A 27,879-nucleotide genomic window follows, 5' to 3' on the forward strand; every position below is an offset into this window, starting at 1 on the left:
CCCTGCAGCAGACTACAGCTCCTGCAAAGCACCCCGAGGTGACACTTCAACATCCAGAACTTGCTCAGGTTACGCAGCCAACTTTTCCTGAGGTCACAGCCACAGGTCTACTGTTCAACCTAGAAGTCACCATAACTCCGCCTCCAGAGACATCAGAGACAGTTCCTCCAATGACTGAACAGAGTGCCACCATGAACATCTGTGAGCTCTGTACCTGCAGTAATGGGACACTGTCGTGTATTGGTTTTGACTCAAAGCAGAGGCTCAACAGAGTGCCAGTACCAGAGCCCAGCACCTATAATGGCACCTTCACCATCTTGTAAGTATTGCCTTTCCTCATTTGCTCTCTGCATCCTGGCTGACATGGCAGCCTTTTCCTTGAGGTCTTCCTGGGCCTTCCTCATCTCCCCCAAATCATGTTGAATGACTTTGTTTTTATCTTTGTTTGATAGCTCTTCCTTATCTTTATTCTTCTTAATACTTTGTTCCCCCTTAACCAGTCTTTTGCTTGTAATTGCCCATATTATTTTTCCAAATTTTTAGCCCTAGCACTTCATTCCTTAACCTCTACTGTCCTCCCACTTATGCTTCATTCTCTTTATAGCCACATGGCCCTCTCCCAGACTCATTGGTGGTGATACAACAAAGTGGTTAGGAGTAGAGATTCTACAACCAGAGTGACTGGCTTGGAACCCACTACGCCTTTATTAGTGTTGAGACTCAATTTCCTCACCTGTAAAATGAAGATTATATAGTTACCTTTACATAGGATTGTTGTGAGTTTTAGGAGAGTTAATGTGTGTGTGTGTGTGTGTGTGTGTGTGTGTGTGTATACATATATATAATTTATAAAATTTCCTAACATATGTCTGTGTTCGCTATTATTATTTGATCCCTCAGTCATACCTAGAACTTATCTTTGCCGCCTGGCTTTCTATATAAATGACCCATTTTGTTCCCAGCCCAGGTTTAAGTACTGTGTGAGCCACAGAAGTATGACTTTGTCTATGGAACATGACAGTGGTAGGGGGGAAGAAAGGGAATATACATAAAAAAGGAGGTGATATATAATTAAGCTCTGAAAGAAATACAGGCCAGAGGTGCTATAATACAGCAGAATCTTTAGTTATTGGTGTAAGGAAGTCAGGGAAAGCTGCATGGATAACCCAGAAGTTTAGCTGGGACTTAAGGGAGGCTATGGTTTGGTAAAATAGTGAGTACAGTAGGGCAAAGGCATGGCTACAGGAATGATCATGACTTAATAGACCAGTCTGGTTATAAAGAATTGATTTAGGAAGTAGTGATAAATATGATGATGAAAACTCTTGACTATCAGATCTAGGGGTTTCGAAGTTACACTGAAAAAAGGAGTTCTAGTGAAAGTTTTCAAGTGAGAAAGACAGATGAGTAAAAAAAAAGGGGGGTGGACGGGGTGGGGATTATTTCAGATTCCATAGGTAGAGTGATCTTGAAAGGAAATCTTGACTCAGGGAGACCAAGTAAAATACTCTAGGAGTTCAGTGAGAAGACTCTGAATCAGAATGTTGTGATAGAAGAAGAAAGAAAATCCTCAGAACACTATAAAGGAAGAACTGACAAGCTTTAGTAATTGACTGGAGTGAGGATGGGATGTACAGTAAAGAGAAAGATCAAATATGAGCCTGGAAAATTTCTGTCCTGGATGATGAGGAGAATGATGGTGGTATGACAGGTGGGCATACAGCAGTTGTGAAAGAGAGCCAGGTTTAGGAGGTGAGCTCAGTTTGGGCTTCTTTCATTGGTGAGCAAAAAGCAACAAGAAGGCTTCTACTTGAGAGGAGATGTCCACTAGGCAGAGGGGCAGACAGATAACTGACTTTTTCTGACCTTCCTGAAAAATATGTAAACTGAATAGGTAAGTTATTGCTGAGGGATGAGGACAAAGCTAAAGATTCAAAGTCATCCACAGAATTAGTGTTTGAAACTGAACCTCAGGAATTTAACAGCTTCTTTTAAACACTTGTAATTCATGGACACATTCTCACTGTTTGTGGGTTTTAAAAAAAAATACATTATTATTGATTTCAGAGAGGAGGGGAGAGGGAGAGAGAGAATGATGAGGTCAATGATGAGAATCAATGATGAGATGAATGATGAGAATCATTGATCTGCTGCTTACTTCACGCCCCCTACTGGGGATGGAGCCACAACCCAGGCATGTGCCTTTGACCAGAATTGAACCTGGGACCCCTGAGTCCACAAGCTGATGCTCTATCCACTGAGCAAAACCAACTGGAGCTCACATTATATCTTTATTAATTGTGCAAACTGGAAAACTGTCAGATGTGTAGATTAGAAAGCTTGTGTTTCCTCCATTTAAATATCAAGGTTGCAATGATTGTTTTACTTATTCTGTTCATTTGTTTCTTACTTATTCAATGATATTAACTGTTTCTTTGCAGAAACTTGCAAGGAAACGCCATTTCTTACATTGGTAAAGATACGTGGAAGTCATACCATTTGGTTGAGAAACTGTGAGTATATTCTCTCCATACGTAAATTTAAAAAAACTAACTGCATTGTAAGAACTTCTTGGTCCAGAATTTTGAGGTCAGTAGCTCTGAGAAAAGGTATTTCCTACTCTGTATCCCACATCAAGTCTATTGATTGCAATTCTGTTCATTTTAAAAAATTAAATTTGGTAGGCCCTCTTTATAATCGCAGTCAATTGAAACTTATTTTCTATTATGATAAGCAATACATGATTATTTTTTTTAATATATGAAAATTAGAGAGCAGATATACTGAAAACCCTGCTTGTGTCCTCATCCCCACCCGAAGGTAACTGCTTCTCTATGTTTCCTATATTTCCTTACATATCCTTTTCAATGCATTTGCCTACATACATATTTACAGATAGCAAAATAGGTATGTTATGTGATTTTCATATCTTTCTTTACATAATTGATGACATCCTACGTCTTGATTCTTTCTCCTCATAATATATCTTACACATGTTTCCTTCTTGTTAGAGAGAGGGTTACCCAATTCATTTAAACTGTTTCAGAATATTTCATAGTTTAATAATCCCCCTATTGATGGCTATTTAGATTATGTCCAGTTTTCTTGTTACATGTATTTGATGCAACATACATTCTTGTCCATGCATCTTTGGGACCATGGGCTGGTATTTATGTAGAGTAGATATTTAGAAATGGAATTGTTGGGATGAAACTATATTGATACAGCATTTAATTTTCCTTAAAGAAATTATGCCAATTTATACACCACTAAGTGGGCAACTACAGTATTTATTGTCTTCTATCCTTCCATCACTAGATAGTCTCCATTTTTTGGCTGATCTAATGGGTGAATAAAGGCGGTCCCACCTAAGTTTGAATTTTTCTGATTACTTGTGAATTCAGATACTTTTATTTATTTATTGAACATCTGTTTCTTAAAAATAATTTTTTATTGATCCCAGAAAGGAAGAGGGAGAGAGAGAGAGATAGAAACATCCATGATGAGAGAGAATCCATTGATTGGCTGCCTTCCTAACTTAGAGTCAGTGGACCCCCCACACTGCACCATTTCTTACCATTTTTCCTCCCAAATATCTCTTGGTTATCTGCAGAAGCCTATATTCTTGAGGACTATATTTTTAAAAGATGTATAAGTTAAAATATATATGGAAATAAAGGAAAGCTATTATTAAAATGCGTATTTAAAAACATTTTTTATTTTCCTATGATTATTTATTTTTTAATCCTCCCCTGAGGATATTTCCCCTTTGATTTCTGGAGAGAGTGTAAGAGAGAGGTAAAGACAGAGAGAAATATCAATGTGAGAGAGACACATTGATTGGTTGCTTCCTGCAGGAGCCCCTAACAGGCCTGGGCTGGGGAAGAGCCTGCAACCCAAGTATGTGCCCTTGACCAGAATTGAACCCGGGACCTTTGGTCAATAGGCAGACATTCTATCCACTGAGCCAAACCAGCTAGGTCTAAAATTTTTTAAAAAATAGATTATTGAAAGGCCAGCCACCATGACTCAGTGGTTGAGTGTCAGCCTATGCACATCGAAGTCACTGTGGGATTCCCATTGAGGACACATGTCCAGTTGCAGGCTCAACCCCCAGTGGGCTGTGCAGGAGGAAGCTGATCAATCATTCTCTCTCATCATTGATGTTTCTCTCTCTCTTTCTACCTCTTCCTTCCTCTGTAAAATTAACAAAAGTATACTTTTAAATTAAAGCAATAAAAATATTATTGATACTACTTCTCTTTTTTACGTTTTTCTTTAATCTTTGTCCTAAGATATTTTTTCCATTAATATTTTTCAAAGAGAGTGGAAAGAGGGAAAGAGAGAAAGAGAGAGAGAGAGAGACATAGAAAGACATGAGAAAGAGATATCGATTGACTGCCTCCTGCTGGTTTGGGGCTAGGGATTGAACCTACCAGCAAGGTATGTGCCCTTGACTGGGAATTGAACCCATGACCTTTTGGTTTGTTGGCCAACACTCTAACCACTAAGCAAAACCAGCCATGGCAAATCTGCTCCACTTATAAGTAACACAAGCTATAGTGGTTGATCTGATAACTATTATAACTTCAATGTAGTCATGAGAATAAATGTTATTTTGAGATATCTGCAACAAATATATTATATGAAAACATCTGTGAATTTATTGGAGACCTAATGAAGTACTATACTGTTAATCTAGTATGGTTTGTTGCCTACATTCACAATGTAGGGCAATGCTAATTTTTGGTAGATGTTCATGAAAATAGAGATGTAATTTTATTTCCCATTCAGGTTTGGCCCCCTGAATTCAATCCATACAATGCTATTCACTGACTCTGGCCTGAAGTGGTAATCAGCAAATGAAAATTATATGCACACTTTGGCATGTATTCAAGAAAGTGTAGTTTTCTAGGGAAAGGGTCCATAGTTTTATGAAATTCTCACAGGGCTCTTGTCTCCAAAGATTAATAGTCACAAATGTAGAGGAAAAGAAAGACAGTTCCTTGCCTGTAAAGCTGTGCTTATTCTCATGAGTAATAGTAAATGGATGATTTGTTTTAAACAAAAGTAGTAGACTGAAAATGATGTTTGTCATTTTCTGAAATCATGGAAAAGGTATTTATGGAACGTCTGCTGTGTGCCAGGAACTGTTTTATGTGCCAGAATTACATGCTCAAGAACAAAGTAGACAAATTACTCCATTTTTCAAGGGGTTTACAAGTATATAATATGAAAATGAATACCTATATATATAAAAGCCTAATATGCATATTGTCCCCATGGGAATTCAACTGGGAGGCCGATGGCTTGCTAAGATGTGCGCTGACCATCAGGGAGTGGTGCGAAACAAATGAAGGAAGGCCCTGGCCAGCAGCCAGCAACCAGGGAAGGGAGGCCCTGGCCAGGCAGCCGGAAGGTCCCAATTAGCCCTGATCACCAGCCAGGTATATGGACCCTACCCTATTCAAGAATTTTGTGCACTAGGCCTATATTGTGTATATATATACACACATATATACGTATGAACTAGGTACATATCATTTCAAACATTGGTAAGTTCTTTGGAAAGAAAGAAAGCTGAGTAAAGAAAGTGAATCCACTTTAGAATGCTATATTGTTTGCAAAAGAGGACGGGAGAAGAAAGGTTTGAAAAAAAACACACAGATTATCTTCCTTCGATTAAATAAGAATTAGGGTATTTCGCGGGCACCATTACCCAGGTTTCCCCATATATATTTCTGTGCAGGAAATAATTGTAGTTATTTTGCATTTTGATCCAGATATAACCTTTTCATTTTTCAGAAATCTCAGTGCAAATAATTTGAGAGAATTACGTAAAGATTCATTTGAAGGCCTGGCTTCCCTCCAGTATTTGTAAGTTAATTGTATTTACTTATGAGATTTTAGTTATGTTATCTATAAAATAAATAAGGGGTTCAAATGAAAAAATTTCTACAATTTCTTCCAGCAATAAAATTCTACAATTCCATAAGTCTGTGTAGCTCATCTCTAGCATTTAATATCTCCTATGCATTTTCAGTTTCAGTTTTGCCCTCTAGACAAAATATTGATAGGAAAAACTCTTCAGTTATGGAGTAAAAGTGGTGATGAGGTCTGAGTAATGATACACACCATTATGAGCCTTGTTATATAAGGTTTATATACCATCTGCTTATATTTATATTTAGTTTAGGGCCCAAGAATCAAATTGGGCCTATGATTGCTCATTACGTTTTTTTAATTTAAATTCTTTATTTTTTAAAGTATTACATAAGTATCCTTTCCCCCCCATTTACCTCTCCCTGGCCACCTCCTTCCTCCTCCAGATTGTTTGGATCTTACAGCACATAAATTAAGAAGGATTTTCACACTTTTAAAGGACTTTGAAAGAAAAGAAACAAAGAAGAATATGCAAGACAGACTATTTGTGGCCTGCAAAGCCTAAAATATTTACTGTCTGACCTTTACATAAAAGGTTTTAAAATGTTGATTTAGTCAAATGAGAGGAATTTAGCTTAACCTCAAATTGCCTCCTATAGGACAAGAAACTATAAAGCATTTACATTAATTTGAATGCCATTAACCCAAAATTTTTTTATAATTGATTCTAAATTAGATTAACATTTACTATTAAATGTTTTAGCAGATGACTTATGTAAAAAATATTATTAAGAACATATTATATTATGAAGAGAGCAGACTGGTGTTGAGGATTTCAATGCAAGAATTGGTATACCAATACTAAAAGTAAATGTTTAAAATGATGGTTAAGTGGTATTAGAAATGTCTCCACTAAGTAAATATATCAGAAATGCCCCTAAATTCACTAATTACAAAATAAAAATCTCTTCAGCCTCCTTGTCAAGGAAGAAATGCTTTTCTCGTATCCTATTTACTTAGAAATAGGGAGATGTTGGTTACGATAAAAACTCAACTATGATTCTTTGTCCATGGCACCCAGAGGTGTGTCTGTCATAAATCCTTATTAGGCTAATGAATGATGCTATTTAGCAAATGGATTCTTTCTGCAAATATGGAAGGCTTCAGGCAAGTAGGTATAAAGAGCCTCACATGACACTAAAAATAGTCATTTGTATTATTAAACCTTTCAAACTTCAGAGGGACATCCACTTTTATATTGGTCTTCTTGCTATCTCGCTTTCAAACCTTCCATACAGTTTGGAGGAAATAAAATGAAGTAAACAACTGCTCAATAGGTTATGTCATTCATTACTTCTACTGTGAAATACTTTGTAAGCTACCTATTTGATGTTAGCATAAAATATTCCCATCCATTAAAAAATGCCTATGAATAAGCAATCTAAAACAGAACATGCCAAGCACTGTACCTAGAACTATAGGCACAAGATAGCTATGTCAGGGTTCCTACCCTTCTGATAATTGATGCTCTCATAGGGAAAATAAACATATCAACTCAAACCATAGAGCACAAGTGCTAAATGGAAGACTATGTGCTGCAGTGGCACACAAGAGGGAGCCATGAAATAATAAAACTACATTTCTGTTAAAAATCATTTTTCTCTCTACTTCCCAGCTATTTGTTTATTTGATAAATATTTCAGTTTGCACCTGTTTGCATGTCAGTAGACAATGCTGATGAGCAAGACCCAGTCCATACTTTAAGGAGTTTATACTCAGAGGAGATAGGATGCAAAAATAACTCTATTAAAATTTGGTAAGAAATGAATATATAAATTGGTTTTGGTGACAGCAGAGGGAAAAAAGACTTTATGTTAGATCAGCAAAGATGTCAGTAGAGCAATGCTGTTTGAACACGACCTTGAAGGGCTTTTGGGGATCAATGGACAGACATCTTGAGTAGAATAAGCTTGCAAAAGGAGCTTGGGAAAATATACCTTGAGTAGCTGTAGAGTACACGTAGGCGGAGGAGGACATTAGAGCCAGATCTTCTGGAGTTTTGAATACCAAGTACCAAGTTATCACACCATTGCTCGAGGAGAAGCTTTAGCCTACAACAGAGTCACTTGGAGGGCTTGTTAAAACCCAAGCTGTACCCTCAGTTACTAATTCAGTCGCTCCACAGTCAGACTGAGAATTTCTATCTTTAATAAGTTCCCAAGTCATGCTGACTTGGTATTTGAGAACCACTTCTGGAGTGTTAATCTGGTGGCTGTGTGCAGGATGGTTTAGCAAAGGGGAGATTATAGATGGAAACACCAGTCAGAAGACAGTTAGAAAAGTGAGGAGAAAAGTGAGGGACTAAAGTGGAATCAATGGAAATAAGACAGTGAATTATAGACAAGGGATGGTGTTTTCAAATAAAAATCCAGCACCATGTTGTGTTGTGTTGTCCGACCACTGTACAACTGAAGCCATTAAATACATGGATATTAAAACAATGTATAATAAGAAATGAATTGCTATTAGTATAATAGAAAGTATCATTAGTTCAACGTTCTGTATTAGTTCAAAGTTCTGTATTATTTAGAGCAGTCACTTCCTTTTAAGTTATGTGAAAAGGCATCTTTTATTTCTTCTGGTATTGAATTTGTCTAAAACACAGAAGTAAACCAGGGAGGTGTGTAGATGTGAGACTATTTTTTTTTTAATGTTAGACATTTATAAATGTACACGAAGATATAAACTTTAGCTCATAGTCTAAATTTGATGAGACCACAAAGGGTCTTCTAATCAATTCTTCTGCTCTCAGGAATAAATACCTTCAAAATGTATCCAGATCTATAGTTGTATGTTGTATTTGTGAAGATCCTGATGGTGAGACTTTTGAGTGAGGGCAGTATAATGGGTTCTAGATGGTTCAAATCACAATTCTTAAGGTTTTCAGTTTAGACTAAACCTGTGTATTCAATATTATTGTAAGCTCTACCAGTTATTCCTACTAATTAGATACTAATAAGTAATTAAACACTATTTTTCTTTTACTTTTTCTAGGGACTTGTCCTGTAATAAGATAGAATTTATTGAAAAGAATGCATTTGATTCATTACCTCTTTTACAATATATGTAAGTTATAAATATAACCTCATTGTGTTTAGGAATTTCATGAAACGTAATTGTAAACCTTTTTGTTATTTATTTTGAAGTAAGATTAAAATTTTATTACTAGAAAACTACTAAATTTATGTAGAAAATCCCATTTGTCTCTAGCATAGATTAGTGTGAGAATTTTGTCACATTCCGAATGAACCATTCTATCTGCACAGCAAAAGAAACCATCAACAAAACAACAAGAAAGCCCAGGGCATGGGAGAACATATTTGCCAATGATTTTTCCAATAAGCGTATAATCTCCAAAATTTACAGAGAACTCATACACCTTAACAAAAGGAAGATAAATAATCCAACAAAAATGGGGAACAGGTCTAAATAGGCACTTTGTGAAAGAGGACATACAGAACGCCCAGAGACATATGAAAACATGTTCAAAGTCACTAATCATCAGAGAGATGCAACTCAAAACAATAATGAGATAACATTTCAGACCAATCAGAATGGCTATCATCAACAAATCAACAAATGATAAGTACTGGTGAGACTGTGGAGAAAAAGGAAGCCTCCTCCCCTGCTGGTGGGAATGCAGACTGGTGTAGCCACTGTGGAAGACAGTATGGACTTTCCTCAAAAAGTTAAAAACAGTATGAACCATACTATAGCAGTGGTTCTCAACCAGGGTGATTTTGCACCAGGTGACACTTGGCAATAGCCAAAGAGAGTTGTAGTTGTCAGAACTGTAGATTTGCTAATGGCATCTAGTGGCAGAGGCCAGAATTATTGTTCAAGGCAAAGGACAGTTCCCCATGATAAAGAATTATCTAGCCCCAAATGTCAATAGTGTTGAGGTTGTGTAGCTTTATTTCAGAGAAATATAGATCAGTTTAATAGAAGCATTTTTTTTTTTTTATCTAATGCACCACATGTATAAACATGAAAGCATAAACCATAAGCAAATATCTCCCATAGTAAGAATTTTGGTATATAGAGGGAGTATTGAGGTTGTTTTATCATATATAAATTAGAATCTCTGCTAAAGGATAAGTGATCTGAAAGAATTTTTTTCTCTTCTTTTGCTCTTGTCTTTTTTTAATAGAAATCTTGGTTGCAATTTAATCACCAAAGTGAACTTTGGAACATTTCAGACCTGGCATGGAATGCAGCTGTTACACAAGTTGTAAGTGAAATAGAAGATGAACACATGTAAAAAGCTATGTGTAAAAACTTCATACAGTGATTGGTTGGCTGGATATAAGCTCAGTTTGAACTCGAGAAGAATGGCTTAAGAGCCATTCTTTTTTTTTTCTTTTTAAAATGAGGAAACTAAGGTACAAAGTGTCCAAGAGACTTGTTTAACTGACATATGCCATGCTCTGCTTTCCCAGAACTGACCTTTGGCATGGGCTTCTTTGTTTTCAAGAATTGAGGGGGGAGGGTGGTAATACTGAATTGAGAGGAAAATTTATTTCAGCACTGGGAATAAAAGTTTGTGTCAATTAAGAAATTTATTTATTTGATTGATATGTAATCAAAATATTATTTATTTTTAAACAAACATCCATTAAATTCCTAGTAAATGTCAGGCACTAATAGTCAAGAAATTGACAAGTAAATAGGTGATTACATACATTGTAAGAAAGCCTGTGATGCAAGAATACACATGGGAGTATGTGATAGGAGCATGGCTTTCACCAGTTCCTCTTACATCTATCCTATTTGTGGCTCCAAAACCAAAGAATTAGGTCTATTTTTCTTTTTAACTGGATGGTTTACACTGGATTTTTAAAAATTTCTGGAGATGAAAGAAAAGCACCTTGAATTATGAGGACATTAGAAATGGTATTTCCTTGCCCTAGCTGGCATGGCTCAGTGGATAGAGTGTTGGCCTGCGGACTGAAGGGTCCCAGGTTCGATACTGGCCAAGGGCACATACCTGGGTTGCAGGCTTGATCCCCAGTAGGGGTTGTGCAGGAGGCAGCCGATCAATGATTCTCTCATCATTGATGTTTCTTTCTCTCTCTCTCCTCTCCCTTCCTCTGTGATATGAATAAAGAAATATAAAAAAGAAAAAAATGGCATTTCCTGTAGAGCAGGAGCTTCCTATCAGCATAGTCACTAATGGGGTTTTCAATCTGAAAGGTTCTTCAGTATAGTTTTCTTTGCTATCTACTTCTTTCCTCTTTTTTTTTTTTTTTTTTTTTACTTTCTCTTCTCCACTTTTTCATTCAGAGACTTGGGTAGTTCCCCAATAAAGAATCCTTTATAGCCCTGGCCCGTGTAATACAGTGGTTGGAGCATTGGCCCATACAACAAGGGGTTGCGGGTTCGATACCTGGTCAAGGGCACATAGCTGAGTTGTAGGTTCTATTCCTGGCCCTCATTGGGTCATGTGGTAGAAGCAACCAACCGATGTGTCTCTCTTACATCGATGTGTTTTTTTTTTTTTTCTCTCTCACTCTCTCTAAAAAAAGAAGTGGAAAAAATATCTTCGGGTGAGATTAACAACAACAAAAGAGAATGCTTTACAGATTCTAACAGTGATCTCTGGGAATAGACAGAAAATGATTCTTTTCAACGTTCACATTTTGAACCAACAAAATGAATATAAACTTTCATGGCAGTTATTAAAAATGCAGACAATTTTAATTCTATTGCATTTTTCAGAATTCTACATGAAAATCCTCTGATGACGATTCAAGATCCTTATCTTTTTAATTTGCCAGCGTTGAAATATTTGTAAGTATTGCAGCAATTTCATGGCTCATGAGATGATTTCTGTTCTTTCTTTTGTCAAAGATGAACTATTTTGCATTTTGACAAAAAACTCATAATTTAAATTTTAACTTGGTTATTCTCAAAAATGATTTATTGGCACATGAAAGTGATAAAGACCGTACAAGGGCAAGACAGCCAGCAGAGGAAGGGAGCAGTGTTGACAAACACATTCTGACATGAAACATGTAGATGCATGTAGAAATACCATGCATCTCAGAAAGAAAAAAGGAATAAGTTGTACATTCTGTCTTTTTAAAAGAGTGATCAAATAGTGGTTGGAACAGAGGAAGGGAAGTAGGATGATGGTAACAAAAAACAAAATATCACATTGTACTGTTCACCAAAGCCATTAATTTGATGATGAAAATATATTAATTTGATGATGCAATACATTTAAATTTCTTCAAGAAGAGCTCTCTAAAATGATTATGTATGGAAAGTAAACTAAAGCACCTTGAATTATGGAGCTGGCTTGACAGAGAAGCCAGGATTTAAGTAAATGGATGTTGCTAAGTGTCTTTTCAAGAATAGAATTTTTGTCTTTGGGTTCATATCATGCATGTTTGGTCTTTCTCCTTCAGAGACATGGGAACAACACAAGTGACATTTACAACACTTGATAACATTCTCATGACAGCCCCTGAGTTAGAGAAACTGTAAGTTGATTTTTCTTATATTTATTTTCACTTAGTTCTTTTGGGTTTGCTTTTTTATGTTCTTAAGTCAGGTTTATTGAAGTATAATTTGTATTTAAAATAATTCTCTCTTTTAAAGCGTGCAGTTTAGTGAGTTTTGATAAATGTGTAGTCTTGATAAATGTACCACCATCACATTAGAGATCCAGAACACTTTTATCATCCCCACAGGGCCCCTCATATTTTTTTTTTTTTTAAAATATATCTCTTTATTGATTTCAGAGAAGAAGGGAGGAGAGAGAGAGATAGAAACATCAATGATGATAGAGAATCATTGATTGGCTGCCTCCTGCACACCCCTTACTGGGGAGTGAGCCCACAACTCTGACATGTGCCCTTGGCTGGAACCGAACCTGGGACCCTGCAGTCCACAGGCTCTATCCACTGAGCCAAGCCGGCTAGGATCCTCTCATATTTCTTCGCAGTCAATTCCTCCTCCCACCACCAGCCCCTATCCAGCACCGGTCTGATTTTTTATTATTATAGTCCTTCCTTTTATAGAGTGTCTTATAATTGAAATCATGTAGAGCAAGTGTGTCAAACTCAAAGGCTAACATGGTCCAAATAAATGAGGCAGGTGGCCATGGGCTTGATGTAGAATGTAGCTTTTTGTGTTTGGCTTCTTTCATGTAGCATGATCCTTTTGAGATCCATCTTAGTTGTTGCATCTATCAGTAGTACATTTTTTTTTTATCCCTGCGTAGTATTCCAATTGTGTGTATATACTAGTTTGTTTCTGTAGTAATCAGGTAATGGATATTTGAGCTCTTTCTAGTTTTTTGGCTATTATGAATTAAGTTGCTAAAAATACTCACATGCAGGTCTTTGTGTGAACATATGTTTTCATTGCTTTGGAGTAAGATACCTAAGGGTGGGGTTGCTGCATTATATGCTGAGTGTATACCTAACTAGTAAAGAAACAGCTAAACTGTGTTCTAAAGTGGTTGTACCATCTTGCCTTCCCACCAGTGGTAGATGAGAGTTGCAATTGCTCCACATTTTCACCTGATCTTTATATTTCTGTGGTTTTTTTTAACTAGCCTTTCTAGTAGGAATGCATTTGTATTGCAGTGTGATTTTAACTTGCATTTCTCTAATAGCTGAGGGTGTGGAATGTCTACGTGAAAATATATTTTTCAATGGAGTGTCTGTTCAAATCCTTTTAATTTGACATTTATCTTATTATTGAGTTTTAAGAGTGTTTTATATAAAGTCCTTTCGGTAAGATATGTGTTTACTAAATATATTTTCCAAGGTTGTGCCTTCTATTAAACGTATCACTGAAGACCATAAGTTTTTAAAAATATATATTTTTATTTATTTTAGAGAGGGAGAGGCAGAGGGGGAGAGAGAGAGAGATAGAAACCTCAATGATGAGAGAATCATTGATCAGCTGCTTCCTGCATGTAACCTACTGGGGATTGAGCCTGCAGCCGGGCCTGTGCCCTGACCCGGAATCCAACCGTGACCTCTTGGTTCATATGTCAATTCTCAATCTCTAAAATACACCGGCAGGCTGGAATGTTTTTTTGTTTGTATGTTTTTGTTTGTCTTTTTTTAATATTCACCAGGAGATATTTCTCCTATTGAATTTGAGTGAGGGTGGAAGGGAGGAAGAGAGTAGGATAAAAGGAAGAGAGGGGGAGAGAGAGAGAGAGAGAGAGAGAGAGAGAGAGAGAGATGTGAGAGAGACATTTCAATTGGTTGATTGGTTGCCTCGTGCACACCACAAAGCCATCATCAAAAACAAACTTTCTATAACCTCAAAAAGCTGCATCATGTCCCTTTTATAATTCTTCCTTCCCATTCCTCCTTGCCCTCCCCAATTCCTGTAAAAACACTGCTCTGCTTTGTGTTACTATTGGTTAGTTTGCATTTTCTAGAACTTTATATAAATGAATCGTATAGTATCTACTTTTTTCTAACTGGCCTCCTTTATTCTGATGATTATTTCAAGATTAGAGGCCCAGTGCAGGAAAATAGTGCAGTGGGGGGGGGGGGGCGGGCAGGGCAGTGTCTCTCAGCCCAGATCTTGGTGGATGCCCAAATGACGGCTCCCAATAGGTAGTGGGCCTAGGCTAGCACTTGGACATCCTTAGCATTGCTGTGGAGGCAGGAGTGGCTCCCGCCACCACCTCTGTGCTCGCCAGCCATAAGCCCAGCTTCTGCCTGAGAGGCATTCTCTCTGCAGGAGCACAGTGATCACTAGGGGGAAGCTCCTGTGTTGAGCGTCTACCCCCTGGTGGCCAGTGCACATCATAACAACTGGTCATTCTGCCCTTTGTTCGATTTGCTTATTAGCCTTTTATTATATAGGATTAGTCCATATTTGCCTAATGTTGTTTTGCCTATCATTAATTCATTTATTTTTATTGCTGAATAATATTTCATTAAGAATGGATATATCAGTATTTTTCAACATTGAGGGCTATTTGAGTTGTTCTAATTCTTGACCACTATAAATAAATCTATTGTGAATATATATGTACAAGTCTGTTTATGGAAATATACTTCTATTTCTCTTGATAAGTGCCTGAAAGTGGAATGGCTATGTCATACAGTAGGTGTACGTTTAAGTTTTTTAAAAAATTATTTTCCAAGTAACTCCTTTGTCACTAATATAATTCTGTATGTTTCCATTTATAGTATCTTACCTAACCATTTGGCCTGCTGCCTCTGCCAATTTAAAAATCATATTGAGGCTGTTGCCAAGACGGTCAAACTGCTTTGTCAGACCGAATGTGTGACCAACACACCTTGTGGTGAGTCTCAATTGCCTGATGATAAACTTTTTAATTTTTATTTTGTTTTCACTTTTTATTTGTAATCAATGACGATACATTTTTAGCCAAGTAAAGTAACTGTATTATTTTTATTCATTTAATCAGAGTTCAACTCTAAAATTTTAAGAACTACTCCTTGCTGAAAGTCAGATGAAGGGAAGGGTCTTACCATTAATGGCCACATCGTGTGTGTGGTGCTCTCTGCTGGGTGCTTTACTTCCAAATGAGAACTTGTTCATTAGTGTGTCACAGTTTGTAAACTCTTTTGTATGCATCAGGTTTCAATTACCCTTTGCAGTGTAGACATTTTTATTTTGTTTGTTTTTGCAAGTTTATGAAAAGAGTACAAATGATGCTGTTTTATTTGGAACCTGAGAGTTTTTGGATCCATCACCAGAAGCTGCTACTCAGCCCTTCTAAGGCATGGGAGGGCTCTTTCTTAGACTGTCCAACTCTGAGCTTGTGCTGAAGCACAAGGTTTTCTATCCACCAAACAGTCGTGTGCTTTTAAGTATTTTTCTCCACATTAGGTTTATTGGCAGCTACTTGATAACTTCCAAAATGTGCTTTTACGCCCAGAGAGCTTAAATACAAGTTTCCATCAGTGATCTATGCTACTTATATGAAGTCAGTGTTGCTTATTTTTCAAAACAATGTTTTGACCAATGATATTACTCCCTTCTGCCCCAACAGTGGGCAGATTAGGCATTTTAATCTCCTTTAAAGGGGAGTAAAAACAAGATCAGAAAGGGCTAAGAGCTGTCACCGCGTGCCCAGGTCTCCAGCTCCCAGTTTGGGGCTCTCCACAAGCCCATGCTCTTTCCCAGGACGTTACCTTCTTCTCTCACCCTTATCACCACCAGCAATACTTTTAATTCTTCTGAAAATCCTTGTGTACCAGCTGCACAATGGCACACTTGACCTTCACACAGTCAGAATCTTGGGAGGGTTCCCCAAGTACAGCTGAAAATATAAGAAATGACATGAAATGATAGCAAAGTAGGCATCTGACAAAAGTTATTTTTTCCCTTCTGTATTTTAGAACCCCAAGTATTAGTCCATAGATTTATTGAACATTCCACAGTGGTGCACAACCTGGCAAGTCTCTTAACGTACATCCCAAGTGCCTGTCTAAATCTTAAGCACAGAGCGAGGGTAGACATATTGTTCTTTTCTGTTTAGAGCCGTCTGTTATGGGGCTGGCTTATGTGGAGGCAGCACCCAAGTAAGGAATCGGTGGGTTAGTGGAGAAGGGTATGTCCAGATGAGGACGTGTTAGCAGTGGGTGTGAATCGTGGTCATCTGTGATGGTAGCAAGAACACAAGCATCCTGAAGAGTGGAGAGAGGAAGGCTCAGGCCCCCTCTGCATCTGAAGCAGGACAGGATGGGGTGCGTGAATGTGAGGAGTTCACAGTAGATCTGCAGAGCGTCTAACTGAGTGGGTCTTCGAGCCCTGGCTTTTCTCCAGTAACGGGCAGTTGGCCCTTGGGGACCAATGGAATAATCCTAAATATAGTCACCATATGTCATGTTATGGAATGTTCTAAGTAAATAACCACTTATTTAAAAAGATACAGTTTCTCCTTTGGTTTTTTCAACAATCATAGATGTAAGTTGGGGTTTATATTTTTCCTCTCCAAATGGCACTCAAGTATTTGCCGATTCCCTATATATTGGACTGGGATGTAGGCTCTGGACTGACAAATATCTGTCCCATGAGTCTTTCAATATCAAATGTGGTTTCTTCTTTTTGGACAGATGAACAACTATTAGCAGGACCTGTCATCAAAGCCTTGCAAGGCCGGAGGAACATCAGAACTGAGCTGACAATTGAGCCAGAGAGGGCATCCTCAAACAAAAAGAGCGACACTTCCCTTATGAGTGAGCAGCTAGGCTTTAGTGATAAAAGTGATGTTAATAGTGCACTAAATAACCAATTGCCTTATTTCTTGGAGGGAAATCTAGAAGATATAGAATCAACTTTATTCCCATTCATTAAACTCCCTCTTTCAAATGTACACGATGCAGATATGCCCCGGAATCATTTGAAAAACAACAGAAGGAATCCTTCTGTTAAACCGGAACTTAACTATTCAAGTTTCAAAAATTAACCGAGGAAACTCTATTTTCTGGAATAGGCCTTCTGATGAAACTGCTCACCGAGGAGCAGGAAGTAAAGATATCCAACCCAGAGTGGGATGCGGAACAATGGAAAGATGAGAGGATGCAAGCCCCCAGGAAGCAGGAAGAGAAGGCGTCCAATGAGGTGAGGACAGGTCCTGAAACACCTGACCTGGATTTATAGTCAGTTTAGGTTACAGTGATGGCGTATCAGAGGTGACAGGCGAACTCATTTTTTTGGTTGATTTTTCTTTGTTAAATGACATTTAAATATATAAAATAAATGTCAAAAATATAAATCTTTGTTTTATTATGGTTGCAAATATCAAAACATTAATATATGTGACACAGCACCAGAGTTCAGTTAGGGTTTTTCAAAATGCTGACAGGCCGAGCTCAAAAGGTTCGCTATCACTCGTTTAGGACATGCCATGAAAGTACCCAGGTAGGAAGATCAGGGGCACCTCGTCTCAATCATGTCTTGATCATGTGACTTTGGCTTAGACAGTGATCTTCCACTTTGCTCATTTAGAGATTTGTGCCACTGTTCCTAGGGTACATGAGAAGAGGACCTAAATTCCAAGATAAACAAATTGTACAAGAACATGCTAATGATCAGATTACATAACACATTCGATGTGGTATGTTCTTTAAGAGCCTATAAGATTTGGTATGTTGCTTAAGAACCACGTGGAAAGGTGGGGTTTTAGAATAGTAGTTAAGAATAGTTAGCAATTCATTAGAATAGGCTAAAGAATAGTTTTTATGCTTTCCATATCTTTGTGGATTTTTTTTTAATGTTGTTGTTGTTGCTGTTCTTTTTCTTCTCCTCCCCTTCCCCCCTCCCCCTCTTCCTCTCCCTCCTCCTCCTCCTCCTCCTCCTCCTTCTCCTTCTAGCTCAGGCAAGAAGTGCCAAGATATAAGAAAGAAGTCATCATTGCAACACCTGTGATTGCAGTAACGATGTTTTACTTTGTAGTTTTCTGTCTCATCGTGGTAAGACAAGTTAATTCAGATTCTAATATATAGTCCATCTTTGAGGAGTTTCAGAACCTACAACCTGAAAATCAAAGCCACTTTCCTGTCTACTCCTACTTGATACTCTTCTTTAGTCATGAGCACTGAGATATGCTTTATTCTTTTTTTATTAAAAATCATATTCCAGGGATGTTTAAAGGAAGCCCATTCCCAGATATCTGTGAAAATTAAATCAAGATAATAAGCCGTTAGACCACTTTAAAAAATATATTTTTATTGATTTCAGAGAGGAAGGGAGAGGGAGAGAGAGATAGAAACATCAATGATGGGCTGCCTCCTGCAAACCCCTTATTGGGAGCAAGCCCGCAACCCAGGCATGTGCCCTTTACTGGAATCGAACCTGGAACCCTTCAGTCCACAGACCAATGCTCTATCCACTGAGCCAAACCAGTCACTAGACTATTTTGAAACTTAAGTTTGATATGCCAGAATTGATATGATAGCAAAATTTCTTCAACTCAACATGAATGATGTTAGGTTGATGTACTCACCAATTACTCTCTTCCTGACTTCTTTTTGTGTTGGCTAAAATGAGGAGAGATATAGAATCTCCAACCTCAGGGAGCTATGTCACCCTAGCAGATGGGACATGGCATAACTATAAAAGTGTGATCTTGGCAATTCTTAAGGTTTACTTAGCAGCTTTCTTCTCCAGTGTGTAAGGCATGGTGTTAGTAGATTCAGTTAAAACACTGCAAACTAAATCCTGCATCAGGCTTCTCTAAAGCATGTCATGTTAGAGTCACCTGTTCCTAGAGCTTGTCTGTGTCCCTTTTGTTCAATTACATAATGGTGTACTTTCCCTACAGGCAGATTGCTGACATTAAAAGAATGATTTAAGCCTTAACCGGTTTGGCTCAGTGGATAGAGCATCGGCCTGCGGACTGAAGGGTCCCAGGTTCGATTCTGGTCAAGGGCATGTACCTTGGTTGCGGGCACATCCCCAGTGGGGAATGTGCAGGAGGCAGCTGAATCGATGTTTCTCTCTCATCGATGTTTCTTTCTATCCCTCTCCCTTCCTCTCTGTAAAAAAATCAATAAAATATATTTTAAAAAAATAAAAGAATGATTTAATAAGCTGACGATCTTGACTCTACCCTATAAATCCAACATAATATATTTTATTTACCCTTTCAACAGTCATGGCAGTCCTCCATTCCAGCCAAAGCCACCCCTCACCATAACCTAGCCACACCAGGCCCATTCCCACTTTTTTAAATGCCTTTGCCCATCTAAAATTCCCTTATTGTGCTCTCCCTGGGAAAGTCCTGTGAATATCTCAAAAGCCAGCTCAGGTTTATTTTTGTTCATGAAGCTTTCCCGGAGTCTTCCAGCCATGCTGTTCCTAGTCCTTTTGTGAGCTGTGTCACTATTTTTCTTTTTTTTGAGGTAATAGTAAGGAATTCGCCTCCCTTGAGAACTTAAAAATATGGTAAACAATTTTTTAAAATGTGTGTCCCCAAGACAGAAATACCTAGGTGAACACATCATAGAGCAGAGCAGAGATGTGTATAGACCAAGTGGCTTCAGACCTATGTGTTCCTAAGACTTTTGAAATGTCACATTTTAATATTCTAATCTGTGGAAGAAAATGAAAAATGGGAATAGAAAAGCCACCTAATTATTTGAGAGGGAAAATAATAGCAAATCTATATTCTCATCTTAAACAAACATATTTATGTAAATGTAAAAAAAAATAGAACCTGTATAAGTACAAGAAGAAAACAGAAGCAATATATTTATAATCTGGTGGCAGGAAATAGCTTTTTGTGTCTGATCCCACAGGCAGAAACTTTGATAGATTTGACCAGCTTTTCTGTGACACCATTAGCAAACTTAGCACTGGTTGATCCCAAGCACAGGATGAAGATGTTTCCATATACATATTGAGTGATTCAATCCCCACAATCCTGTGAGGAAGATAGTTCCACCTTCTCCCAAAGATGGAGATCGACTTAAGTTCCCAGTGGCAAGGTCAAAAGCAGGACCCTGTTTTGCCTGACTGTGAAGTCTTTGCTTCTTACTCCGCTGTTCTGTGTCCTTAAAGACAAAAACACGGGGCCAAGGCCACTGTTGCTCAATAGTGAGAGCATCAGTCTGAGTGCCAAAGGGTCACAGGTTTGATTCAGGTCAAGCGCGGGTACCTGGGTTGCAGGGCACCTGCATGCAGGAAGCAGTCAGTAGATGTGCCTCTATCACATTCCTATTTCTCTCTCTCTTTTTTCCCTCCTGCCCCCTCCCTCCCACTCTCTCTGAAAGACAATGGAAAAAATATCCTTAGGTGAGGATTAACAACAAAAAAGTACACTGGGGAATATTTGAAACATTGAAATTAAATGAAAGCCACTAAGGATTAAGTTATTTAATGTAAAAAGATTTCCATAAATCAACAGGAAGAAGACAGTCCAGGGTGGAAGAGGGCAAGGGCTGTGAAGAGTAGGCTGTGTGTAGACATCTGTCAACATATCTGTTGATCTTCTCATGGTTTATGGGGTGTGGATTTTATTAGCGAGGTCTTTGTCACCTCACAGTATGAAAGTTGTCTAATATTTTCTTCTAGTCCTTTTTATAATATTTGGGTTTTATTTTCTCAAATTAAAAAAAAAAACTATCATTGGTTTCATTTGTTTTTCTTGTAGTTGACTGTTTTTCTCCTATGTGAAGATCCAATTGTCTTAAAATGTTTTATTGAAGATCTCATTCTTTCTTTACTGACCTGAAATCTGTGGACTCTATTCTGCTGACCCAGTTATCTTTTTTTGTACCAGTAGCAGTATCACTATACATATATTTTGATTGATTTCAGAGAGGAGGGGAGAGGGAGAGAAAGATAGAAACATCAATGATGAGAGAATCATTGATCAGCTGCCTCTTGCACATCCCCTGCCAGGGATGGAGTCTGCCACCCGGGTATGTGCCCTTGACCAGATTGGAACCCAGGAATCTTCAGTTTTCAGGCCAACGCTCTATCCTCTGAGCAAAACTGCCTAGAGGATATAATTGTCACTATATAATTCCGGTTCCTTTTTAAACTCCTTTTTGGAAGTTAAACTCCTCCTTTTTGATCTTTTTCATACATTTCATTGCATATTTTCTCTACCAAATGTCAGTTGGTCGGTTTATGTTTAAAAATCATCTTGGAACTTGAATAGGATTACATTGCACTTGTAGGTTAATTTAGGGAGAATTGGCATCTTTACTACCTTGGAGGAACATAGTACTTCACTTGTGTATTCGTTCTAAAGTCTTTTAGAAGAGTTTTAATGGGTCTTAACATTTTTTGTTAAGTTTGTTTCTTTATAGATTTTATTGATACTGTAAATGGTCTTTCATTTTTTATGGGATTTTTAATTTTTTTAAATACTCAAATCTTCATTGTTCAGATTATTACAGTTGTTTCTCTTTTCTCCCCCCATAGCTCCCCTCCACCCAGTTCCAACCCTGCCCTTTGCCCCCCACCACCACTGACCTCATCCATAGGTGCATGATTTTTGTCCTGTTTCTTCTCACATACCCTCCTTTTCCCTCCACAAGAACAGTTAGTCCATGCCCTTTCTATGCCCCTGATTCTATTATAATCACCAGTTCATTCTGTTCATCAGATTATTTATTTACTTGATTTTTAGATTCACTTGTTGATAGATGTGTATTTGTTGTTCATAATTTGTATCTTTACCTTTTTCTTTTTCTTCCTCTTCTTAAAGGATACCTTTCAGCATTTCATATAATACTGGTTTGGGGGTGATGAACTCCTTTAGCTTTTCCTTATCTGTGAAGCTCTTTATCTGACCTTCAATTTTGAATGATAGCTTTGCTGGATAAAGTAATCTTGGTTGTAGATTCTTGGCATTCATCACTTTGAATATTTCTTGCCACTCTCTTCTGGCCTGCATAGTTTCTGTTGAGATATCAGCTGAAAGTCATATGGGTACTCCCTTGTAGGTAACTGACATTTTTTCTCTTGCTGCTTTTAAGATTTTCTCTTTGTCTTTTGCTCTTGGTATTTTAATTATGATGTGTCTTGATGTGGTCCCCTTTGGATTTCTTTTGTTTGAGGTTCTCTGCACTTCCTGGACTTGGAAGTCTATTCCTTTCACCAGATAGGGGACATTTTCTGTCATCATTTCTTCAAATAGGTTTTCAGTATCTTGCTCTCTCTCTTCTCCTGGCACCCTTATAATTCCGATGTTGGTATGCTTGAAGGGGTCCCAGAGGCTCCTTACACTATTTTCATAATTTTGGATTTCTTTTAGTTTTGCTTTTCTGATTGGGTGTTTTTTGCTTCTTCGTATTTCAAATCATTGGCTTGATTCTTGCGATCCTCTAGTCTGCTGTTGGAACTCTGCATAATATCCTTTATTTCAGTGAGTGTATGCTTAATTTCTAGTTGGTCATTTTTCATACCCTCGATGTTCTCACTAGATTTCTTAAGGATCTCACTACATTTATTGGTGGTCTCTTCTGTCTTACTAAATCTGTCGGCGGTTTCTAGAAAGTTCTTGAAAAACCTTAAAAGTGTGATTTTGAACTCTAAATCCAATAGTTTGCTTTCCTCCATTTCTGTCATGTTTCTTTGTCTCCACATTTTGGCTGCTTCCCTGTGTTGATAGAGTGGCCTTCTGTGCTAGATGTCATATAGGGCCCAGTGGCTTAGTCTCCCCAATTACCTGAGGTGGACATTCTTGGTGCACCCCCTTGTGGGCTTTGTGCACAGTCTTGTTGTAGTTAAGCCTTGATTGTTGTAGTTATCACTGGGAGGAATTGACTTCCAGGCCAACTGGCTGTGAGAATCAGCTGTGTCTGCAGTGGGAGAACTTCTGTGCTGAAGACACCCTTCTGGGGCAAGACTTGCTTCCTTGGGGCTTTGGTGATCACTGAGTCTGCCACCTGAGTGTGACCCTTATGGATCTGAGGAGTTGTAATCTGGATGGTCCCACTCTGACCACTGGGTACACTGGCTCTTGGATCTAAGGAGGTGCTAATTTAGCCTCTGCCTGAGGCTACCCAGCAGGAGCTACAAAGAGATCTGCAGATTCCCCTTCTTTTTGGGGGGGTTTGGAGGTGCCCAGATGAGGCCCAGCTGTGAAGCAATGCAAGCTGCTGTGGGGCCTTGGGCCTTCTCTTGCAAGTGCTGGGTCTGTCTGGCCCAGCTGCAAATTGTTGGGTAATTTTCAGATTGCAAAGGGCCAGGATATTCATATGCAAATCCTCTGCCTCATCCTGGGTGCGGCTGGATATCAGGGAATCAACAGGGCAGAGCAAGCAGCTATGGCTGATCCTCAGCCCTGTCCTAAGAAGCCCCGAATCTCAGTGTCCCAGTAATTGCTGCAAGCAACTCTGAGGGAAAGCCGCCCTCAACTTCCGAGTTTTGTCCGCTGCCAGACAGTCCAGTTTCTCCCAGTATGAGTCCTGGGTCCCCAGAGACTTCCCCGAACTGCAGTTCAGAGCAGTTGGGAACTGGAGACTCTCTCCCAATTCAAAAAGAAAGCCACGTCCTCAGGTACCAGCACCTTTCCGTGCGCTAGAGCCTCCGTACCTCTGCACTTTACTTTCGCAGCTCCTCTGACTCTCAGTGTGCTTTTCTCTCTCCTTCTAGTTGTAGAATTTCCACTCAGCCAGCCTTCCTGTAGTTCTGGATGATGTCTGTTTTGTCTTTTCATTGTATTTTTGAAGTTGTTGTGGGAGGCAGCAATTTCCCGTGTTTACCTATGCCGCCATCTTGGTTTCTCCCCTATTTCATTTTTTATTAATTATTTGTGGTATGTAGGAAAGCTATTGAAATTTGCATGTCTTGATTTAGCCTTCTTACTGAGTTGTCATATTACTGCCAAAAAATTTTAATCTATGCTTTTGGGCTTTTTAGGTTGTGCATCATCTCATGTGCAAATAGGTTTTGTCTCTTTCTTCCCAGTACTTCATTTTTCCTATTACATTGATTAGGACCTCCTCGACAATGATAAATAGTAACAGAAAACAGAGCTGCTGTGTAGGTTTCGGGTAGATACTTTCATTTTCTTTGCTACTTCTAAGAGTTTTTATTGGGAATTATCTGCTGAATGTGATCTGAAACAGCCAAGAAAATGCATTGCCAGCTGCATGCAAGGTCCTAAGATAGGACTATGGAAGAGTCAAAGGACTAGGCAGAGTCTGTCCTCATAAAGTTACCATCTCACTTAAAAGAGAAGGAATAAAGTTTTAGAAAGAGTGGTCATTGTATGAATAATCACGATGCTGTTTTCTTCCAAAATAGATTTTTCGGAGGAAGTTACAAAAAAGACGAAGCTCAAGGTAAATAAGGGTCTGGAGATTTTTAAAGTAGAATTTTATAAGGAAAGGACCTTCCTCTTTCTGTAAGCGGCCAGAGGTGACCTCTGAAAATGGTTCATTATTCACTTGAGTCAGAAAACCTCACAAAATCATGAAAGTCAAGAGATTTAAACCTTTGTGTTCACTTTAAGGACACTCGTGAAAGTACACGGGTCATCAAGGGTACGCATATCTGAAAACCACCAAGCATCTCAAGGATGTCACTTTATAGGAGCAATGTGTGCAATTCTGTCATTACAGTGGTAGAGTTGGTAGGCGTGCTCAGGCCAAACAGAGAGGCTGGGTCAGGATTGGGTGCAGGTTGGTGACCCCAAAGAGTGCTGAATTTTTGCTGCTGTTAACATAAAAAAAACATTGTAAAGAATTTTTGTGAGTTTATTTGAGCCAAACTGTCGACATGCTGGGAATCAGAACCTCTAGGAATTGAGGTAATGCTCCAAAGAATGGCAGGTTACATCTGTATTTATGCATTGCAATCAAAGGAAAGGGATGTAGGTGGATTACATGAAATCCATTGGTGATAGATTAAAGAGGTGGGATAAAGCAAAGCAGGAAAACCTCTGGGATAGGATAAAAAGTGAAATGGTGGACATGTGCTGCTTTTACATAGATGGACACAGGATAGTTCCACATCATTAACAGTTGACAATTAACTTGACAACATAACAATGAGGAAATGTCCTGGTGATATTTGTTGCACCCTGAAGGTCCAGAAAAAAGGAATTTACAAATTACCCAGACATTTCACAGATATGTTATCTTAGAGGTAAAAAGACAAATGGGCTCAGTAAAGATCTAAGTTGATCTTTGTCAGGGAAAATACTGGCCTAGGACATGACAACCCACTATAACCTGTTTGCAGTTAAATATGTAATTTTCAGACCATCTTTTGTGGTTACTTTAGGTCTCTGAGTCTGCAAGACTGCCATGCAGGCCTCCCCTGAGCTTTTCAGGTTGGCATGTGGCCCCTTTTGTCCACACTGCACATGCTTAAAAATGCAGTAAGCAACACTGAAAATCCTGCCTATACCCCATGCCAAGCCACATACATAGGTCTCCCAGAGACATTGCAGGGCCATTTTAAACTGTCACAGAGAACTGGAAGCCCAGCACGCAGGGAATCATTTTCAAGGTCCCAGGTCTGTGGTGATTTTGCTCAGGAATATGGACCCAGGTATCCAAATAGTCCGAATAAGACCAGAACTATATGTGCGAGAGTCATGGAGAATGGCATGAATCACTAACTGTTGGTATGTATTTTCCTCCAAGCAGCTTTTTCTCCAAGTTCAAGACATCAAAGGCATCATCAGATAATGACATAGAGGTAAATTTGAGGAGGACAAAGTACTGTGGCGGGACAAAGCAGGGCAAATGTAGAGTTCATGTCTCCCGATCTGTTTTCTAGGAACGTGGATTTTGGAGAAAGCGGCTTCTTTGGCTAAAAAATATTTATGGAAGAAAGAAAAACACACCAAAGTCAGAGGAGCAGGAGGTCTTCCTAAAAAAGTAAATAATTGGGAACACTCAGAATTCTTATGCAAAATGAGGAAATAATGAATAGCTGAATTGCTCCTTTCAAGAGTCAAAACCTTGACCTTCTTCTTTTTCTTCTTACCCTAGGAAGCGGAGTACATCCTCCCCTTCTTTAACAAACATTGACTCAGAGTCAGCTGAGGACACAGGAGGGGAAAGTTCTACCTAAAATATCAAAATGAATGCCAACTTAAGGATGATTGATTATGGCTTATTAATAAAGCATCCCGGTGTGTGAAATTCGTGCATGGGGGGTGGTGGTGTCCCTCAGCCTGGCATGCACCCTCTCCAATCTGGGACACCTCAAGGGATGTCGGACATCCCTCTCTCCATCCGGTACCAGTGGCTCATAACCACTCGCCTGCCTGTCTGCCTGATTGCCTCTAAGTGCTTCCGCCTGCCAGCCTGATTGCTCCCTAACCGCTCCCCTGCCAGCCCAATTGATGCCTAACTAACTACTGCCCTGCTGGCCTGATCTCCCCCAGCTGCCCTTCCCCACTGGCCTCATTCCCCCCAGCTGCCCTCCCCTGCCAGCCTGTTTGACCCCAGCTGCCCTCCCCTGTGGGCCCAATCGCCCTCAGCTGCCATCCTCTACCGAGACCCGTCTCTTCCACTGGGACCCGCCTCCTTCACATGAGGTGGAGGAGATGCCGATACTGGCCTCCTCTGTGCCGTGTGGAGGCATGGGAGTCCTAGACCTCACCACGTAGAGCGGCACTGGGCACGTGGCAATCTTTTGGTGGCTATCTTGTGATGGCCATCTTGTGATGACATCGCTTGCAAGGACGTGAGGACCACATAGGCCAGGGGTGGGCAACCCTTGGCACGCATGCCAAACATGGCACGCCACTAAGTTCTGCTGGTATGCAAAACCCTCTCATAATCTTCCATTTACAATTTCTTTCTTAATATCGACTTTTTTATTTTTCAGATAAATTCAGTGTAGGTGCATCTTAGATAAATAAACAATTTAACATAACAAGTTATCTTTAAGACCATAGACATGGATTGACGAGAGAGGGGAAGAGCAATTTCTATGCCTCTGCCTTAACTCTTCCTGCCTTCCTATATCCCACCAGTGTTTTGGTTTCAACCATATACGCTTGTGAATCTTTGTTCTCACTGATGAATTTTGTTAAGTCTCCTAATAGGAATAGTCGGACGGATGAAAGTAGTAGCTCGTGCATATCTCTGAAGGTCACAAAATATAAACCTGATGTAAAATCTCTGTCATCAGTGATACAGCAGCAAAAGTCCCACGGATAATATCAGAGTCATAAAGTTTTCGGTCAGACTATCAGTGTACATGTATACATTAAAAAATAAATGTAGCCCGGACTGGTTTGGCTCTGTGGATAGAGCGTCAGCCTGCGAACTGAAAGGTCCAGGGTTCGATTCCGGTCAAGGGCATGTACCTTAGTTGCGGGCACATCTCCAGTTGGGGGTGTGCAGGAAGAGGCTGATCGATGTTCCTCTCTCATGGATGTTTCTAACTCTCTATCCCTCTCCCTTCCTCTCTGTAAAAAATCAATAAAATATTAAAAAAATATATATGTGAAAAACACCGGAGTTTGCTGACTCGAACAACCACTTCAAAAATACAAATAAA

The 27,879-nt window shown here is 39.0% G+C and overlaps 1 protein-coding gene across 1 annotated transcript; it reads left to right on the top strand.

Annotated features, from left to right (window-relative positions):
* Nucleotides 1-274: 274 nt before the first annotated feature.
* LOC139016756 (leucine-rich repeat-containing protein 37B-like) lies at nt 275-26,452 on the top strand. The gene is made up of 15 exons (XM_070424982.1): nt 275-319; nt 2,442-2,513; nt 5,806-5,877; nt 8,938-9,009; nt 10,094-10,174; nt 11,662-11,733; nt 12,354-12,428; nt 15,114-15,229; nt 17,010-17,132; nt 17,390-17,517; nt 18,270-18,368; nt 24,661-24,698; nt 26,007-26,061; nt 26,143-26,243; nt 26,358-26,452. Exons 5-15 carry the CDS (start codon nt 10,155-10,157, stop codon nt 26,437-26,439), a joined length of 909 nt encoding a protein of 302 aa, XP_070281083.1. The 5' UTR covers nt 275-319; nt 2,442-2,513; nt 5,806-5,877; nt 8,938-9,009; nt 10,094-10,154; the 3' UTR covers nt 26,440-26,452.
* The last annotated feature ends 1,427 nt before the right edge of the window (nt 26,453-27,879 follow it).

The sequence above is a fragment of the Myotis yumanensis genome, unplaced genomic scaffold (genome assembly GCF_028538775.1).
Source record: "Myotis yumanensis isolate MYYU_CA2020_CCGP unplaced genomic scaffold, mMyoYum1.0.hap1 SCAF_9, whole genome shotgun sequence".
Taxonomy (NCBI): domain Eukaryota; kingdom Metazoa; phylum Chordata; class Mammalia; order Chiroptera; family Vespertilionidae; genus Myotis; species Myotis yumanensis.

What these genes read in the sequence shown, in the direction of transcription:
- LOC139016756 (XM_070424982.1), top strand. Translation starts at nt 10,155, where the DNA reads ATGCAGCTGTTACACAAGTT. An exon ending in TTGCCAGCGTTGAAATATTT is followed by an intron (nt 11,734 to 12,353) that starts GTAAGTATTGCA and finishes TTTCTCCTTCAG; the next exon opens with AGACATGGGAACAACACAAG. An exon ending in CAGGAGGTCTTCCTAAAAAA is followed by an intron (nt 26,244 to 26,357) that starts GTAAATAATTGG and finishes TTCTTACCCTAG; the next exon opens with GAAGCGGAGTACATCCTCCC.